Consider the following 18,340-nt stretch of genomic DNA (forward strand, 5'->3'; position numbering starts at 1 on the left):
TTCCATATTCGTCTGGAACAATCTCCGGATCACTCCGCCTGCTTGTTCCGCTTGAGAGAGAACAGTCTCGGGACTGTTCTCTTGAGTGTTCTCCGCAGGAATGCTCCAAAAGGACATCTTCTCATCAGGCACCTTCTCTTCTTTCTTCTGCTAACTCCAGACCTGTAAAAGGTCAAAAGGGACTAGAATGACACGAATTAGTGACTTGAAACAAATGAAAACATATATACAATGATGTGAAAAACACCATATATCAAGGAGTCACGGCTGCACGAGTACATCGAACTGAGTTAAAGAATGCTTCTACTTCAGAGCTTTGGCATCGACGGCTTGGACATCATTCTTTTCGGGTTTTGTCGGCTTTACCAGTTTTAGATAAGATGGTTTTTGATTCAGAACAGGCTTCGTCTTGTGAAATCTGTTTTCGTGCTAAACAAACACGACAAGTTTTTAATGATAGTTTGAATAAAGCTTCTGAGCCTCTTTCTATATTGCATTGTGATGTATGGGGACCCTATCGAACACCAGCTTCCTGTGGTGCTAGATACTTTCTTACTATCGTGGATGACTGCTCCAGAGCAGTATGGACATACCTGATGTTAGAAAAATCAGAAGTAGCCAATCTTCTTCGCGAGTTCATTGCTCTTGCAGAGAGGCAGTTCGGCAAAACGGTCAGAACCATTAGGTCCGACAATGGCACTGAATTCCTTGTTCTTAAGTCTTACTTTAAGCAACTAGGGATCGAACACCAAACTTCTTGTGTTGATACTCCCCAGCAAAACGGACGAGTTGAGAGAAAGCACCGTCATATCCTCAACGTCGCCAGAGCATGCTTGTTTCAAGCAAAACTGCCGGTATCATTTTGAGGAGAGAGCATCCTTACGGCGGCTCATCTAATAAATCAAACACCTACTCAGGTTTTACATAAAAAAACACCGTATGAGATTCTGTTTGGTAAGAAACCGGACCTTGATAAGCTTCGCGTCTTCGGGTGTCTGTGATATTCTCACCGCAAGGCACGAGATAAAGATAAATTCGGGGACAGAAGTAGGAAGTGCATTTTTGTAGGATACCCCTATGGCAAGAAAGCATGGAGATTATATGACCTTACTACACATGAATTCTTTACTAGCAGAGATGTTGTTTTCTCGGAACAGAAATTTCCAGGCGTGGACACGGAGGAGCCTGTGTCTCCACCGCTAAACACATTTGACCCTACCATAGATGACTGGCTTCTCACGGATGATGACTCCAGGGGGCGTGCGACTTCTACTACTGTTGGTCCCTCTGTACCTTCTATGCCTACTCCATTGCCATCTCCAGAATCAGTGCTTCTTACGTCTACACCTGTTGTATCAGAGACTGAGAGTCCTCAGTCACCTACGCATACCCTGCCTACATCACCAGAAGAGATAGTTCCAACCTCTCCTGGTCTCCCAGAGTTACTTGGCCGTGGACATCGTCATAAAACTCCTTCAGTCTTGCTTAAAGATTATGTGACTCATTCGGCATCTACAAACCCCCCCTCACGATCACTCTCACTCTAATCTTGGTCTTCCAAATACGGTCTCAGGTATGACTCCATACCCTATTACTAGTTATGTCTCTGACCACGTGTTTTCAGATACTCATAAAGCATACATGTCGGCGCTGGTCAATGACTTCGTTCCTAGAAACTTCAAGGAGGCAGTTAAACATAAAATCTGGAATAATGCAATGTCCAAGGAGGTTGAGGCTTTTGAGGTCACAGATACGTGGGAGGTTACTTCACTCCCACCCGGCAAGAAGGCTCTTGGGAATCAATGGCTATATTCTAATAAGTACAATGCAGATGGTACACTCGAGAGACCTAAAGCTCGATTAGTGGTCATGGGTAATCATCAGAAAGAGGGTGATGACTATACTGATACATTCGCCCCAGTTGCAAAGTTAACAACAGTTCGTATTATTCTCAAGCTTGCTGCACTTAAGGATTGGTTGGTTGATCAAATGGATGTTAGCAACGCTTTCTTACATGGCGATCTGGAAGAAGAAATTTATATGAAGTTACCACAAGGCTTTACATGTTCTGATCCTACACAAGTGTGTCGGTTAAAGAAGTCTTTATATGGCCTGCGACAAGCCCCACGATGTTGGTACTCCAAACTTACGACAGCCTTACATGATTTTGGCTTCTCACATGAATATGCCGATCAGTCATTATTTTCCAAGGTGCGGGGATCAGTTTGTATACATATTTTGGTGTATGTAGATGACTTTGTCATCGCTTGCAACGACGCCAAGGCTTTGCAAGAGTTTAAGGATTATCTACAAAAGTGCTTCCGAATGAAGGATCTTGGCAAGTTAAAATATTTTCTTGGTTTTGAGGTGGCGCGCAATGCTTCTGGTTTTTATTTATCTCAGAGAAAATATGCCCTTGATATTATCTCTGAAACTGGTTTGCTAGGAGCTAAGCCTTCGGCGGTCCCTATTGAGCTCAATCATCAGTTAGCTCGTGCGGAAGGTCCCTTGGCAAATGCTGAACAATACCGACGGCTTGTGGGGCGTTTGATCTATCTCACAAATACTCGCCCTGATTTGTGTTATACTGTCCACATCTTAGCGCAGTTTATGCAGGCTCCTTTATTGCCTCATTGGGAGGCGGCGTTGCGTGCTGTTCGTTACCTTAAAGGAACACCAGGACAGGGTATTTATTTGAAGGCTAATGATACGATGCAGATAAGTATCTACTGCGACTCGGATCTTTCTGCTTGTCCTCGTACCCGACGGTCTCTGAGTGCTTACATTGCTTTCATCGGAGAATCTCCAGTGTCATGGCGAACTAAAAAGCAGGATACAGTCTCTTTGTCCTCTGCAGAAGCGGAGTACCGGGCCATGTCTGAGGCTCTCAAGGAACTCAAATGGTTGAAATCGCTTCTTCAATCGTTTGGGTTAGATCATTCATCACCTATGAAGCTATTCTGTGACAGTAAACTGGCTATGTATATTGCAGCGAATCCAGTCTTTCATGAGCGTACAAAGCATATTGAACGTGACTGTCATCATGTCCGAGATGCTCTCAAGGCTAAACTTATTACAACCGAGCATGTGACGTCCAAGAATCAACTTGCAGATGTTCTTACCAAGGCGTTACCGAGACCACAATTTGATTTTCTTATGTCTAAGTTGGCAGTTCGAAATCTTACACTGCCAACTTTTTTTTTTGACGGCAAACGGCTATTCTATTACTCAAGCTTGAGGTGGTCTGGGTAACCAGACCGGAATAGAACAACCAACAAAATGTAACTTCCTATGGAAGGATCTAGCTGTCTTAGCTAAAAAATCTGAAATCTGATTATGCGCTCTTGGAACATAAGAAATCTTGAAGCCCGGGAAGCATATAAGCAGTGTCTCTATCCTCTCCAATTCCGTAGCAAAACTTGGCCAAGCCTGAGGTTCCTTGATCATTGCGATCAAATCTTTGCAGTCTGTTCCGAAGTTCTGGCATGTTGAATATTGAAGCATGTTCTCCATCGCCCATCTCAGTGCTTCCACTTATGAGTGCAGAGCTGATTCTCTTCTGGGAAAGTTTTGTGAATCCATGAGTTGTGTCTTCCCCCCACTGTCCAACCAGACCCATCCACATCCACTAAATTGAGCAAACGCTGTCCATGATCCATCCAGTAAGCAAACATTTCCCAAGCTTATGACTTGGGGTTCCTGTATAGTGCTCTCTTGTACTAATTGCGGTATCACATTGGCATTAAACCAAGCTTGACACTCACTTTCAGCATATCGGACTAGTTCCAGTGGATCTCTGTCTATTCCCCTAAAGAGTTTGTCATTTCGAGCCTTCCAGATATACCAAATTAGCCAGGGATAAGGATCCCTGTCGAGCTCTGGTTCAAGTGAACCATCTTTTTCCCAGAAGAGATAGTTCATATTTGTGTAGATACTTGGTGCTGGAAAAACACCAGGATTAGTTGGAGTCGATGAATGTAGCCAAACTTGTAGAGCAGATGGACATTCGAAAATAGCATTTGTTACTGACTCCTCTGGTTCACCACATCTCGGGCAGTAGTTGTCACATCTCATATTTCTCCTTGCTAGATTTCTCGTTACTGCCACATGTCCAGTCAACAATTGCCATATAAAATGGCAGATTTTCTTTGGTGCCTTTATCTTCCAAGCAAAGGCTTGGAGCTTTGTAATACTTGGCTCTAACATTTGCTTTTCATCAGCATCCTTCAATAAGTTTTGAGCAACCCAATATCCAGACTTGACCGTGTATTGTCCATGTCGTGTGAAATTCCAGCAAAACGTGTCTGGCCTATGAGATGTGCTTACGGCTAAACTCCTTATAAGGGGTATGTCATCAGATCTGACATATTGTTCCAGTAGATTGACATCCCATTCCTTCAACTCCTGATTTATAAGATCGCTCACTCGCATGTTTGGATTCATAACTGGTGCTATGGGAATAGCTGGTCTAGCAGGATTCAATGGAATCCAGGGGTCCTCCCACACTTTAACCTCATTACCAGAGTGTATTTTCTGTCTTATCCCCAGCAACAAAAGTTCCCTCGCAGCAGAGATACTACTAGTCCATACATAAGAAGGACTATTTACAGAATTTACTCGTAAAGGCGAGCTCAGTCTGTAATATCTTCCTCTTAAGACACGGGCTACCAGAGAATCCGGATTTTGTGTTAGCCTCCATAATTGTTTCGCTAGAAGTGCCAGGTTAAACTCATGAATCATGCGAAAGTCAATCCCACCTTCTTCTCTTGGTAGGCAGACTTTCTCCCATTTCGACCAGTGTATTCCTCTCTTAGGGGGATTCGAGCTCCACCAGAATTGAGCAATAGCACTGGCAAAGTTTTCACATATCTCCAATGGGAGCAGGAAAGTAGACATAACATACGTCGGGAGGGCAAGTAGAATGGACTTAATCAATACCTCCTTTCCACCTTTCGAGAGCCAGCGCCCTGTCCAGCTATTAACTCTATGCATTAGTTTATCTTTTAAGAATGCAAAGAGCTTGCATTTTGAGCCACTAATATCTTCTGGAATGCCCAAATAAGTCCCCATTCCTCCATCATTCTGTATTCCAATAACATCTTTGATCTCTTGCCTTGTGGTTGCGTTGATCCTCTTACCAAAGAGTAGGGAGGATTTGTCAAAGTTAATACATTGTCCTGATGCTTTACCATAGATCCTGATCACTTTCATCACTTCTTCACATTCACGGGGCTCCGCCTTACAGAAGAAAAGGCTATCATCAGCAAATAGCAGGTGGGATACCGATGGACACGCGCGGGTAACTCGCATCCCTGTTATCTTTCCCTGGTTCTCTGCGTGATTAAGAAGGCTAACGAGCGCTTCCGTGCATAGAATAAAAATGAAAGGAGATAAAGGATCTCCTTGGCGTAGGCCTCTTCCTGGAATAATATTTCCTCTTGGTTGCCCATTCATGAGGACTTTATGATGTACAGATGTGATACATCTCATTATCCATATGATCCAAGTTTCAGAGAAGCCCATCTTCCTCATCACGGCTTCAATAAATGACCACTCCATCCTATCATAGGCTTTACTCATATATGTCTTAATAGTCATTCTTTTGTTGCGTCCACTAGGCTTTGTCCTGAGAGCGTGAAACATCTCTTGAGCAACCATAATATTATCTGAAATTTGTCTGCCAGCAACAAAGGCTGACTGGGTTTCCGATATCAAGCCTGGTAGTACTTTCTTAAGTCTCTGGTATAGGACCTTAGAGATAATCTTGTAACTTACGTTACACAGACTAATAGGCCGGAACTGAGTCATTGCATTAGGTGTCGATGTCTTTGGGATGAGGCATATATTGGTTTCATTTAGACCATCAGGCATTATCCCTTCCGTAAGGAACTTATTAACCATAAGAGTTATATCATCCTTATCCCAAAACTTCTGATAAAAAAGCGCAGTCATCCCATCTGGTCCCGGGGCTTTTTCTGGGTGCATAGCAAAAAGAGCTAATTTAATCTCCCACTCCGTTACCGGTGCTGTAAGACTTTCATTCATTGGCTCCGTTATTTTCGTAGGAACTTCAGATAGAGCTTCTTCAATATCCTGTGGATTAGACGACTCAAAAATTTGTCTAAAATAGCTAGTAGCAATGGCTACTAATCCTTCTTCATCTTCCACAATATTTCCATTTTCATCTAGTAACTGAGTGATCTTGTTCCTTGCTCTCCTTTGTTTCGTTAAGGCATGAAAAAATTTTGTATTGCGGTCTCCTTCCCTTAGCCAAAATACACGACTCTTTTGTTTCCAGAACATTTCTTCCGCCTTAAGAGCATCAGAAAGCTCCTTCAAAACTGCTGCTATCTCCTCAGTTGTAGCATTATCATCTGCATATAAACCCTCCACTTTTTCTTTAAGCTCTTCCATCAATTTCGCAGAGTTTATATTATTTTGTCTCCTCCACTCACTTAATGCCTTTCTACAACTGGAAATATGTTCCATTAGAGAAGCATTGGGAGGAAGATCAGGTGATTTCCATCCCTCCAAAATAACTTGTCTCAGTTCCTCATTATCCAACCATCTTTTGTCAAACTTAAATTTCCTCGATCTCCTGGCTGGCTTTTTGAGAATATCAGCAAGTATCGGACGATGATCCGACCCCCATAATCTCATATACTTTGTTTTCGAATGAGGGAACTTTTCATGCCAGTCAGCGTTTCCTACAGCTCTGTCCAGCCGACATCTAACAGTTACTCTCCCTGCTCTTTTACCAACCCATGATAGCATATCTCCAGTATATGGAAATTCCAGCATCCCACAATCACTTAGCATTTGCTTGAAAGGTAAGAAAGAACTATCAGTACGTTGTCTACCTCCTTCCTTTTCATTATGATCAATAATTTCATTGAAATCTCCTATCATAAACCAAGGTCCATTCCTTGTTGTTGAGAAACGCGTAAGACGTTCCCAAACTTGATCTCTTCGTTCTAATACAGGATCTCCATAAACAAACGTCATAAAGACTTTTATTCCATCAATGACTGCCTCAATGTCAATCATTCGGTTATTTGAAAATAGAACATTAACTTGAAATTCATCCATAAAAAATAAAGCTAAACCTCCGCTGAGACCAAGTGGCTCAACGGTAAACACATGATCAAATCCTAAGTCAGCCTGAAGGTTTTGCAACCGCAGCTTCCTATTCTTCGTTTCAGAAAAGAACACAAGTCCTGGGCGATGCTTCTGACACATCTCCGTAAGGCGTCGAACTGTGAGGTCGCTCCCTATCCCTCGAGAGTTCCAACTGATTGTCCTCATTGATAATGTTTGGATGAGTTTTTGGAACTCATCAAACCATCATGTGTTTGCACTATAGCCTTACTTGAACCGTCTTTCTTCTTATGCTTCTCCCCATTCCCTGTGTTCACTTTCGATGGCACCAGACGACGTATCGGAGATCCCCGTCGAATCATCTCAAACTTCCTTGTGGTAATGCCCAAAGAGGCATTTCGTTTAGAGCCATGCTTCTTGGATCTCGCAGACCTCACTTTCTGTCCATCTCCTACCTCCTTAGGAGCAGCGACAGAGCTAGTATTCTCCATCTCCATTAAGTCCAACCCAAGGAGGTCGTCTCCCTCCATTTCATCGTCCAGCAAGCCTCCGTTCGTTTGATCCATTGACTCCATGTCATTCAGTGCCTCAATCATCTGGTCATCCTTGATACCAGAGTTGTTGCCTTCCGAAGAGGAGAACGATAAGATTCGACCCTCAAATTTATTCCTCACAGTCACATTCTCTTCCATAGCCATAGGGTGAGCTACACCATGTGGACTAACAATGGCACTTGCTAGCTTTCTTGATCTCGTGGCCCCACTGGAGTTTCCTTCCCGCCTACTCTGTTTTGAGTGTATCAGCAGTTGAGATGTTTGTTCATAAGGAACAACCATGTGCGAGCTCGTCTCTTCTCGACCCGCGCTGCTTCTCATTTCAAGTCCATACGAGTCTCTTCCCGAGCTCCCTTATCACTACCAAACTGTGAACCAAGTGCAATCTCAGGGATCTTAATCTTCTCTTTCCACATAAGTGATCTTGACCGGTCATATGGACCTGGCCGGAAACGACCACCTCCATTCCTAGTGATCTTCGAGTTATCCTCACGTCTTCTGATGATTCGATCCGAGAGATTGTTATGTTGTCTACTACCTTCCCATCGGTTATTGTCCCATTTGGTTGAGTACGAACCGCGAGGCTCTTGTCTCTGCTGATTATAATCCACCTTTTGTGCTCTATAAGTTGAAACCTCACTGTGTTTTGCAGCACGAGAACTAAACCGAGTAGGAGGAGCCTCTTGCAGCGACAGCGAGGCATTGGAATAGCGTTGATCTTCTGATCCATCTCGACCCAAGCGATGGCTTAGAGGTCTTTCTTGTGGAACCTGAACTTAAAGGGGCATATTAGGATATATCCTATATATATTATGATAATGATGTAATTAGTCCTAGTCCTTATCATCTTATGATGGTCTCGTTGTATAAATAGGCAGCCAATGCTATTCTAATAAGATAACACAAATTACATCATTATCATAATATATATAGGATATATCCTAATATTTAACGAGTGATGAGGCCGTGACGATGCAAACTTCATGTCTAAGGAAACAATTCAAGAATAAAAACATAGCAAATTTAACAGAACATAACACAAGTTTGAAACGACAACATAGATAAAAACAACACGCTCTCAAGTCTCAGTCTACACTAACGATGTTAGCGAACTTACAACCACACACCAGACCGTGGCATTTAGGATAATTAAAATACGAAGGGATCTAAATAAAGATATTGTGCTTCATCAAACGGTAACAGACACACATTTCATCACGTCAAACAGCCCATCCTCAACGACAACATCACACGACTCCAACTTACCCCAAATCCCTCCTCCTTGGCGCCTTTCCAGAGCAATCTCCGCACAGCAAATGACCTCCTTGCCGTCATGTTTCTTAGGAAAGAAGAGAGCCAGCTTCTTCTCACCGCACTTCACCGCAATGGGCCACTTTGACTGGGCAGTCTCGACAGCCAGAAACTCTTCCAAACCGTTGACAACACTCCAGCGGCTCTGCTTTGGGTCAAACGCCCTCAACGCCTTGCCTTAACAATCAAGAAAGTAGAGGACATCATCAACCACACACCCACCCTCCCAGTTCTTAGAGTTCAACACCTCGTTAGACTCCCACGTGTTTTCCTTTGGTCCATAAACAACAGAAAAGGTGTCCCTAACACCTCTCATGCAAATCTTGTCCTCCATCACCACCGCATCAGACCAAATAGCACCAACCCTCATGTCTTCTTTACCCATCACAGGCTCCCACACCTGCGTCTCTGCATCAAGCACCATCACTGTTTTCCTCCACGCCATCCCACGATCCCAAGTGAAACGGGAATCACCGATCAGGTAAACCTTCCCGTCCATGACAGTACCAACTCTACTAGGCATGGGAGTTGCCGCGAAGCGCTGAGGCATGTCAGGGATGGGCTGCACCGTGTGGGAGGTACAGTCAACGCAGAGGGCATCAACATCGTTGAACACGTACACCTTCGAACCCACCGAGACAAAGCTTCCACGGTGAGACACGGGAGGAAGTGATCGGACGACCACCAAGCGGTTACTGCAGTTGAGTTTCCGATGGAGGATGTAGAGACGGCAGTCATCCGTGTTGTTGCGGTTGCGGAGGATGGCGTACACACGGTGTTGGGTGATTCCCAGCTGAGATCGCCTCTTGTAGAGCTTAGGAGAGGCAATGAGGTTCCTGAACTTCTTGGAGACGAGGGAGAGTGTAGGGTAGTGGCTTCTGGGCACACGAGCCACGATGTCAAGGGCAACGTCGTCTGGAAGTGACGGAATCAGAGGAGACACTGACAGCTCCAAGAATTGCTCCATGTTTTCAGACATCGTGAAACAGATGTGGTTGAATGAGTATCAGAAAAACGACCTGAAGACAAAGGAAACACATGTAATTGGTTCAGACATTCCAAGTACAGACTTTTCAAGGTCAGACATTCCAAGTTCAGACATATCAAGTTCAGACATCATTTCAAGTTCTTCTAAATTCAGACATTTCAAGTTCAGACTTTCAAGTTCAGACATTTCAAGTTCAAACATTTCAAGCTCAGACAGTTCGAAACATTTCAAGCTCAGACATTTGAAGTTCAAACATTTCAAGTTCAGACATTACAAGCTCAGACAATCCATTATTCCAACTTCAGACATTCCAGGTTCAGACATCTCCTATTATATCCTCTCAAGCAAGAATCACAAATAAAAAAAATTGCTAAGAAGCTAGGAAGCGGACTCCAAGTCCAAACAGAACTAGTGTAAGAATAGGGTTTACTCATAAACAACAACAGACATGGAAAAGTTTTAACTTTTACCAGATTATTGGTCTAGACATGTAAGCAGGAGGAACATCGGACCATTTACCACACAAATTTCAACAATAACCACCAAAAATATCACACTCAGATTTCAACAATAAAGATAAAATGGTACAGAAACCAATCGAACAGGATAGATAGAAAAAGAGAATCCAGAGTGAGAGTAAGAAGATTTCAGATTTTGAGGACAAACCTGCAAACAGAAACTAGGGTTTCCGTACGACACCTCTCAAGACCCAAAGAGACGGATGAGTTGCATGAGAGAAGAAGCAGAGTGTGGGAGAATCTCTCTTATAAGGGGTTAAAGGGATAAACCGGTGTCGTTTTACGTGTTGCCTACTAGGACTAAAATTAGTTTTTTATAATATTTTGTGACTTTTACTCTATATGAATAAATATTAGTTTTCATATGACATGAGATATTTTGGTTTTTAAATAGATTACTTTTATTTTTTATTTTACTATTTAAAATAATTATTAAACATATTAATTTAATAATAATAATAGTAATAATAGCTTTTATAGAATACAAATAAGAAAATTTATTAATCCATAGTATTAGTAAAAACTAAATTAGCACACATATTTGTCAACAAAAAAGTAAAAAATTATGTTGTGTTAATATGATGAAAATGAAAAAATAAATTTTAACTTAAAATAAAATATTAAATTACTAAAATCAACATTTTAAGTATGAAAGATCATATTAATAAAATAAACTATGTCCATATTTTTCCAGATCTGAAAAAATATCAAATAGTGTAGACTTCTAATGAAGTTTTATTATAAGTTAAGGCTAGTAGACTTCATATGAAGTCTACTAAACCACAAAATTTTAAATAGACTTCATTGTAAGCTATGTTACATGGAATCGGAAGCGGATACGCGGAAGCGGAAGCATTTAGAAGCGCGGAAGTGAAAATTTCAAAAATTCTAAGAAGCGGGTACGCTTCGGAAGCGTATATTTATATATATATATATGTATATATATATATTGTAGCCAAAAATACATATATTTATTTATATATCATGGAAAAAAAACCAAAACCCTATCTAAACTAAAAGTTCTTAAAATAAATTATAATATTTATTTTGCTTTCTATAACTATGTGAACTTCACATGGATTCAATACACAGTATAACTGAATTTGAACAAGTAATTTGACAAAGATAAAACTATAGATAAGAAACTTAGGTTGATCAATTAGAAAATTTCTTTTGGTTGTACGTGTAAGAAGAATCAAACATTTCGGCTTTTTCCATACGTGTGATTAATAGCATTATCTTCATATTATTAAGTCCTAGTGATAATAATATGAAAGTTGACAAAAAAGTCCTAGTGTACTTATTATATCAAAGTGGGCTTATAATCTAAAAAAAACTTGGGCCAAGATAGAGAAAATTACGAGAACAACACAAAAGACCGCTTCATCTTCTTCACTGTAAAACCGTCGGCCATGAATAGCGTTTCCGATCTGTAAACAACACGATTCCAACTTTGAATCGTGCGTTTCCACAGCGTTTCCAAACTCCACTTTTTAGGAATCACGATTCTCATAGGATTCTGAACGATTCCAGACGCTTCTGTTTCTGCTTCCGATTTCGGAGCGGCTTCACCGACGATTCCATGCAACGTAGATTGTAAGTCTACAAAAATATGAATAATTTTTCCTATGTTCTTTAAATAATTTTATCTAATTTTGCGGATATTTTTCTCGATGGTTGTTATCTTCTCCTCCCAAAAATGTAAGATTTACATCGATAGATTTAAATATGTTTTTTATACTTATATTTAAATAAAATTACATATTAAAACTATATGTCTTTAATTTATTACTATATTGTCTTATAAAATATATTTTCTAAAGTTTTTTAGATTTAAATTATTTCATATTTTAATGTATATATTTTCATACTTTTAGAACAAAAAATTATTTCAAATTTTCTAAATGTACACTAATAGATCTGAAAGTTTTCCGCTAGTGTAGACTTCAACTAAAGTCTACTAAACCATAAACTTTAAGTAGACTTAATAAAAAGTCTACTAAAATATGATTTATATTTATTCTTATGTTTTTCTCATAACTTTATCTTATTTTGCAGGTATTCTTTTCCAAGACTTTATTTGAGGCATCAAGATTATGAAAATCGAACACATTAAAAAAATATTTTTAATAAAATGATTTGTAATAATTTTTCATAATAAAATATTCATTTGTAAATAAATTTTTTTATGCATAATTTATAAATATTGTATTCATTTTTAGTTGTGTTACACACTTGTATGATATTATTAATTTTTGTTAGCTGTCAATTTTTACACAGGATACTCTAATCAACCAAACAATTAAAACTGACATAGTAGGCTTTTGTACCAGACTTGTGGCTGTAACAGACTATGTATTTGCATGCAGCAGATTTCTGTGAAAGTCTTCTGTAAAAAAAGACTAATATTTAAGTCTGCTTCTAGACTATCATGCATCTTCTTTTGTATCAGATATTATCAGTATTACTCATGTTTTCAAAATATTCATCACAAATTCAACGAAAATACAGTAGACTAACCAAGAAGTCTACGTTAAAAGAAGATTAAAACGTAAGTCTGCTCGGCCGAAATCAGACATGCAATAAACATGTCAAAAGACCTACAAACTCAACATTCATCACATAAGACATCATTCAAAGCAACAATAGAACTCATAAGTTCAACACTGACTAAAGACCCACAAATCAAACATAAGTTCAACACATAAGACAACATCCAAAGCAACAATACAAGTCATAACTCGTTGTCACCTCCAGCTCCTACTTGACACTGGCTTAATACACAAAGGCGTACAATGTGGGTCTTACATAACTCGATCAAGTTATGTACTTGTCTATCACTCGTGACATTCATAGGAGGAGTATACGGACCCATTTTCTCTAAAGTACGCATGGTAAGGAATACGTCAGCTCCACTTTTTCGGTTTTCTTGTCCAGATCATAATCTTTTTGTGCCATTTCAAGAAGTTCACCATATGTACAACCATCATGCACAAAGAACATTCTCCCTTTTTCCATTTATCAACCACAAACTCCCACAAACTCCCACAAAGAGCCTTTCGTCACCCATTCTCCGTACACAACATGCAAATTAACCATTACCTGCAAAAATAATACATTTTAAAAAATTAGCGAAAAATAATTTTATGTTTGATAAAATTATAAACGTAGACTTCCAAAGACGCCTGCACATTGTTAGCTAACTACATACTCAAACCAAAAATTCGATAGTTTCCTAGTTATAAAAGATTATATTTTAAAAATAGTTAAAAACAATTAGTATTAACTAATAGACAATTTCAAACAAAAAATCTTGAAAATACGTTATGAATAATACACAAATTCACTTTTTATAGATTTTCAAGAGTAGACTTTCGTTTCTGTCAACAACAACGTAGACTTTCGTTTCTGTCAACAACAACGTAGACTTTCTTATCAGTTTACCAATGTAGACTTTCATATAGGTCTACAGTTTGAGTTAGTTTTTGCAATTGCAAAATTCACGGGTTACTATCTGTATTTTAAAAAACGTTATGATTTTATACAAGTAGACTTTGTTTTCAGTCTACATTTTGAAAATGTTAGTTTTTGCAATTGACTAGAACTCATCCCAAATTTGACTTTAAAACGTAGACTTCATAAACAGTCTACAATTAAGAGGTAGACTTCATCAACAGTCTACAATTTATTTTTTATTTTTTTAGAACAGGTTAGTTTTTGCAATTGACAAAATTTACTTTCTAAAAATAGACTGACACAAACATCTACAAAAGTGTAGATGTTATATGAAGTCTACGCAATAATCCGATGGGTTAGTTTTGCATTTTACCAAAATAAAATAGTAGACTTCATATGCAACCTACTTTTTTTTTCCTGAGTTCAGTAGACTGAATAAGAAATCTACATATTTTTTTCCATCCTGGTCAACTTCTTAAAATTTTAGTCAAATACAAAACTAACTTAAGCAACGGAGTCAAAGTTTGGGTCAAATGCAAAACTGACATTCTGTAGACTTCACTAGCAGTCTACACATTGTAGACTGTTTGAGAAGTGTACTTTGAAAAGTCAAAAGTTCGGTCAAATGCAAAAACTAACCTCTTTACGTAGACTTCTTGGTAAGTTTACGCACTATTTTTTTTTTGTTATCAAAGGAAAAGTCGTAGACTTCCAAGGAAGTCTACTTTATAAGTTTTTTAGCATTTTGGTCAATTGCAAAACTAACATGTGCGTTGAATTGTAGACCGCAATGTAAGTCTACATCTGCCCGTAGACGTACAAAGCTGTCTACTTTCGCGACACAGATCTGAAAAATGACGAAAACTATGTAAATAGTTACCTTTTTGCGGTGTGAACTTGTTTCCACCCTTTTCCACCGTCCAAACTTCAAATATGAGCAAAATGAAGGAACTTTGACAACCCACAAGAGATAACACTCGAAATTTTGAAGTTGTGTTTATGAAAATGAAAATTATGTGAGTTTTTAGATGAGAATAGAGAGGAAATGAGAGGAAATGAAGATTTGTTTGTTTAGAAACACAAAAAATGGTTGAGAATTGAATGATAGAGGTGTAAAGAGCTCAAAATTGGTTGTTAATGGTAGTTGAAGAATTGATGATAATGGCATGGTTGTAAATAAGAAGAAATATTTAGGGTGTTATAGGTTTTTTATCATTTTCGAAATAATTAAATAATTAATTAATAATGGCAATTTCTGTAAATATTTCAAAAACATAAGGATGAATAGGAATTTTCAATTGTGAATAGTAATGACAAAAAAAAGAGGTTGGTTTTGGGGTTGACTTGAATTTTTAGGTTGGTTTTGAAAGAATCTCTATTATTTATTATGTAATTGCATATAATTATACTATTATATTTTAATTGATCGGTTTACTCAGTTTACATATCAGACAATATCCATATACAATTGTTTCTTAAAAATAACATCTATTTGATATATTCGATATTACCAAATCCAACTATTTTATTTTATTTTAGTTTGGTTCAATTTTAATTGGTTCGATTTTACTCGATTGAACACCCCTATTTTTCTTCAAGAGTGAGTTACCATTTGAGACACTCTCTTCTCTGTTTTGACATCATAAGGCACTTATAACTAGAAGCACATATTCTCTTTGTCATAGGACTTCTCTATCCTTCTCGCTGGGTTAAAGGAGACAAGCCTCTGGTTAGCATTTTATTATTTTAATATAATGTCAACTTTTTTTACAATTTTTTTATTCTATCTCTTGTATGTGTATTTTTGTTTATTTTCAGTTTCAAAATATATATAAAAAATTTGTTTAGATGATAAAAGATTTTTTTATTATTTTCTATGTTTTTACATCCATTTTGATATATAATTTTTTTTGTTTTAATATTTACACATTAAAGGTATGGATGCCAAAAATGTGGAAATTAAAGTTATATATAAAATACATGAAATGAGAGGAGGAAAGCATGACACAAATTGTAAATATAATTTTTTTTGGTCAAGATCAAAGCACTGGAGATCCGTTTGGGAGATTGAATACCGTCGAAGCATGGACGACAATAAATTGTAGAAGGATGATATGTGTACGGATATGTTGTGGATAACTAAATTGTGGATTAGTATCATTTTCAAATTGAGTAGCGGATGGAATATATGTGGTCTGAACATAAATGCCTAAACTGGTAGAAACCGAGATTAGAATTATGGATGTAAAACTTTGTGGACGTAAGCAAATAGCATGTTGATGGTTATTTGTAGATCTTGAATGTGTAATAATAAAATTATGAAAATATATATTGTGAATGTGGATGTGGATGTCTAATGACTTAATGAGTTTAGATCATATTAGTTGTGTGTTTATTTGCAAAGAAAAAATAGCTAAAATGCAGAATTGTAGATTTTGGTGCTAATTCAAAAAGAAACATGCATAGTTAGAAAGTTCTGGGGCAGATCTGAGATTAAACAAAAGTACAAGGACCAAAACAAAAAATTAAATAAACTAGGTTAGGAGCAGATCGAGCTATCCCGAACAACCCCGGAACACGGCGGCGAGAGGCTGAGCGGAAAGAAACGTCTTCGATAGGTCGACCAGCTGAGCTATCTTTGATCAAGCAAATTGTGGTGGAGGTCGTGTTGGATTGGATCAAAGGTGAACCTATCAATGGCAAATAATGTCGGCGGGAGACAGAGATCCAGTAGCAAAGCTCTTAAATTTGGAAAAAATCAAGATAATTGATAGTTTAGCATAAGGGTTTCCTTGAAAAAGAACCAAACTTTCTGGAAATAAAAAGGAACCGGAGGGAGAACAAATGTTTACTTGCTGCGTTTTACGATGGGTCTGGTTCCTGAGTCGTCTTAGATTTTTTCACTTTCTTATTATGCTTCGATTTCACGGTTGTTAAAAAAGTTTTCTGAGGATTATCCACCGTCAGAGGAAGATGGGTAAAATGCTGGAAACAGAATTACACAAACAAAACAAGAATCTGAGGATCGATTACGGATGAAGTGGAGAGAGATGTGAAATTAGGGTTGGAAAGGGAAAGTGGATCTGCGACACTTCAAAATCTAGAATGGAGAGAGAACGTGTGCTTTCCGACAAAGAAAAAATAGTTTAAAATATGTGAATCTTGGTTAGTTCTTTCTGGTTAGTTGTATGATTAGGTGAATTAGCTTGAGGTATGAAAGACAATAAACAAACATAAAGTGTCTGGCAAGCAGGATGTGTCTAAACGTGAAAATCATAAGACATAAAATGTCTTCGAAGATAAAAAATTCTTTTTTCAATGTAAAGTCCCAGGTTTATTGTAAGACGAAGGCACAACTTTATTTGAATGTTTGAAGGAAATCACCGAGAACTAAGATACCACCATAAACTAATCTTCCTCATTGATATTTTCCATCCAGCCGGCAAAAGAAATTGGGCCTACATTTCAAAGCTCAGAGTGGCTCTTAAGAGGTTATAGATAATGTTCTAAAATTTGATCCAGACCTACGATTGAATAAGTAATCCGATGACCCAATATAATTTGGTTTAGGTTTTAGAAAAAAACATTATTTAAAGACCCAGTAAAATCTGCAAAAAACCAATAAACCCCAGAACCCAACAACCGGTTGAACCACTGGTTAAACCAGTAAGTAATTTTTATTTATTTTTTAAGATTTTTAATACACTATTACATTTTTTATTCAAATTCAAAAGTAAGGTTTTCAGATTTTACTAATATATTTTTATGTTGCCAGATGTCGACTATGTATCTCTTTCTTTTTTGATTATTTTTCGTGAATCTCATTTACACTATTTAATTTGTGATTTATCTGATGTTTAAGATTCTGGTAAAAATTTATGCCATTTGAAAAAATGAAGTGAACAATGATAGAAAAACATTTAAACCTTTCCAAAATCTAATCATAAGAAAACATACAATACTACAACATATGTTCCTAAACCCTAAACCAAATGATATCATGATTCAATACTTTCACTCATCTATGTTGAAAACAATTCAATTTTATTATATCTTAATTTATATCACTTAAAATTGTTTATATTTAATTACATGATTTTCGTTTTCACTTATCAAAATATTTTTTACAAAATTTATAAATTATTTTTAAGATCAACTACACTATACGACTTCCATGGACGTCGTCTGGACGAATTCCATGGACGTCGTCTGGACGACTTAAGACTCAGAAGACTTACCAGAACTATATTCGTAAAAATGAGTTCTAATTTTTTGTTTGGTCACAAAGGACTGACTGTAATTTCACAAGGCTTTTAGGTTAGTTTTGAATTTGATTCAAGTTTGGTATATTTTTGTATTTAAACTTAAGTTTTGAGTCATATTTGGCATGTCCTCCCCCCCCCCCCCATAAAAAA

At 37.8% G+C, this 18,340-nt stretch overlaps 1 protein-coding gene, 1 long non-coding RNA gene and 1 pseudogene across 2 annotated transcripts; all 3 read right to left on the minus strand.

Moving 5' to 3' along the window:
* Nucleotides 1-3,334: 3,334 nt before the first annotated feature.
* LOC130504459 (uncharacterized) lies at nucleotides 3,335-7,305 on the minus strand. Its single transcript, XM_056999071.1, has 3 exons — nucleotides 5,284-7,305; nucleotides 3,673-5,133; nucleotides 3,335-3,601 (listed from the first exon to the last, which is right to left on the minus strand). Exons 1-3 carry the CDS (start codon nucleotides 7,303-7,305, stop codon nucleotides 3,335-3,337), a joined length of 3,750 nt encoding a protein of 1,249 aa, XP_056855051.1.
* A 1,331-nt stretch (nucleotides 7,306-8,636) lies between these two features.
* Nucleotides 8,637-10,818, minus strand: LOC108844589 (F-box/kelch-repeat protein At4g38940-like; annotated as a pseudogene).
* Nucleotides 10,819-16,335: 5,517 nt separating this feature from the next.
* Nucleotides 16,336-17,280, minus strand: LOC130504458 (uncharacterized). Its single transcript, XR_008941272.1, has 2 exons — nucleotides 16,778-17,280; nucleotides 16,336-16,666 (listed from the first exon to the last, which is right to left on the minus strand). It is a non-coding gene; the product is annotated as an uncharacterized LOC130504458 (long non-coding RNA).
* Between the last annotated feature and the right edge of the window lie 1,060 nt (nucleotides 17,281-18,340).

Source organism: Raphanus sativus, unplaced genomic scaffold, assembly GCF_000801105.2.
Source record: "Raphanus sativus cultivar WK10039 unplaced genomic scaffold, ASM80110v3 Scaffold1594, whole genome shotgun sequence".
Classification (NCBI taxonomy): domain Eukaryota; kingdom Viridiplantae; phylum Streptophyta; class Magnoliopsida; order Brassicales; family Brassicaceae; genus Raphanus; species Raphanus sativus.

What these genes read in the sequence shown, in the direction of transcription:
- LOC130504459 (XM_056999071.1), bottom strand. Translation starts at nt 7,305, where the DNA reads ATGAGGACAATCAGTTGGAACTCTCGAGGGATAGGGAGCGACCTCACA. An exon ending in TTACCCGCGCGTGTCCATCG is followed by an intron (nt 5,134 to 5,283) that starts GTATCCCACCTG and finishes CTCTTTGGTAAG; the next exon opens with AGGATCAACGCAACCACAAG. An exon ending in AAGTCATAAGCTTGGGAAAT is followed by an intron (nt 3,602 to 3,672) that starts GTTTGCTTACTG and finishes CTGGTTGGACAG; the next exon opens with TGGGGGGAAGACACAACTCA.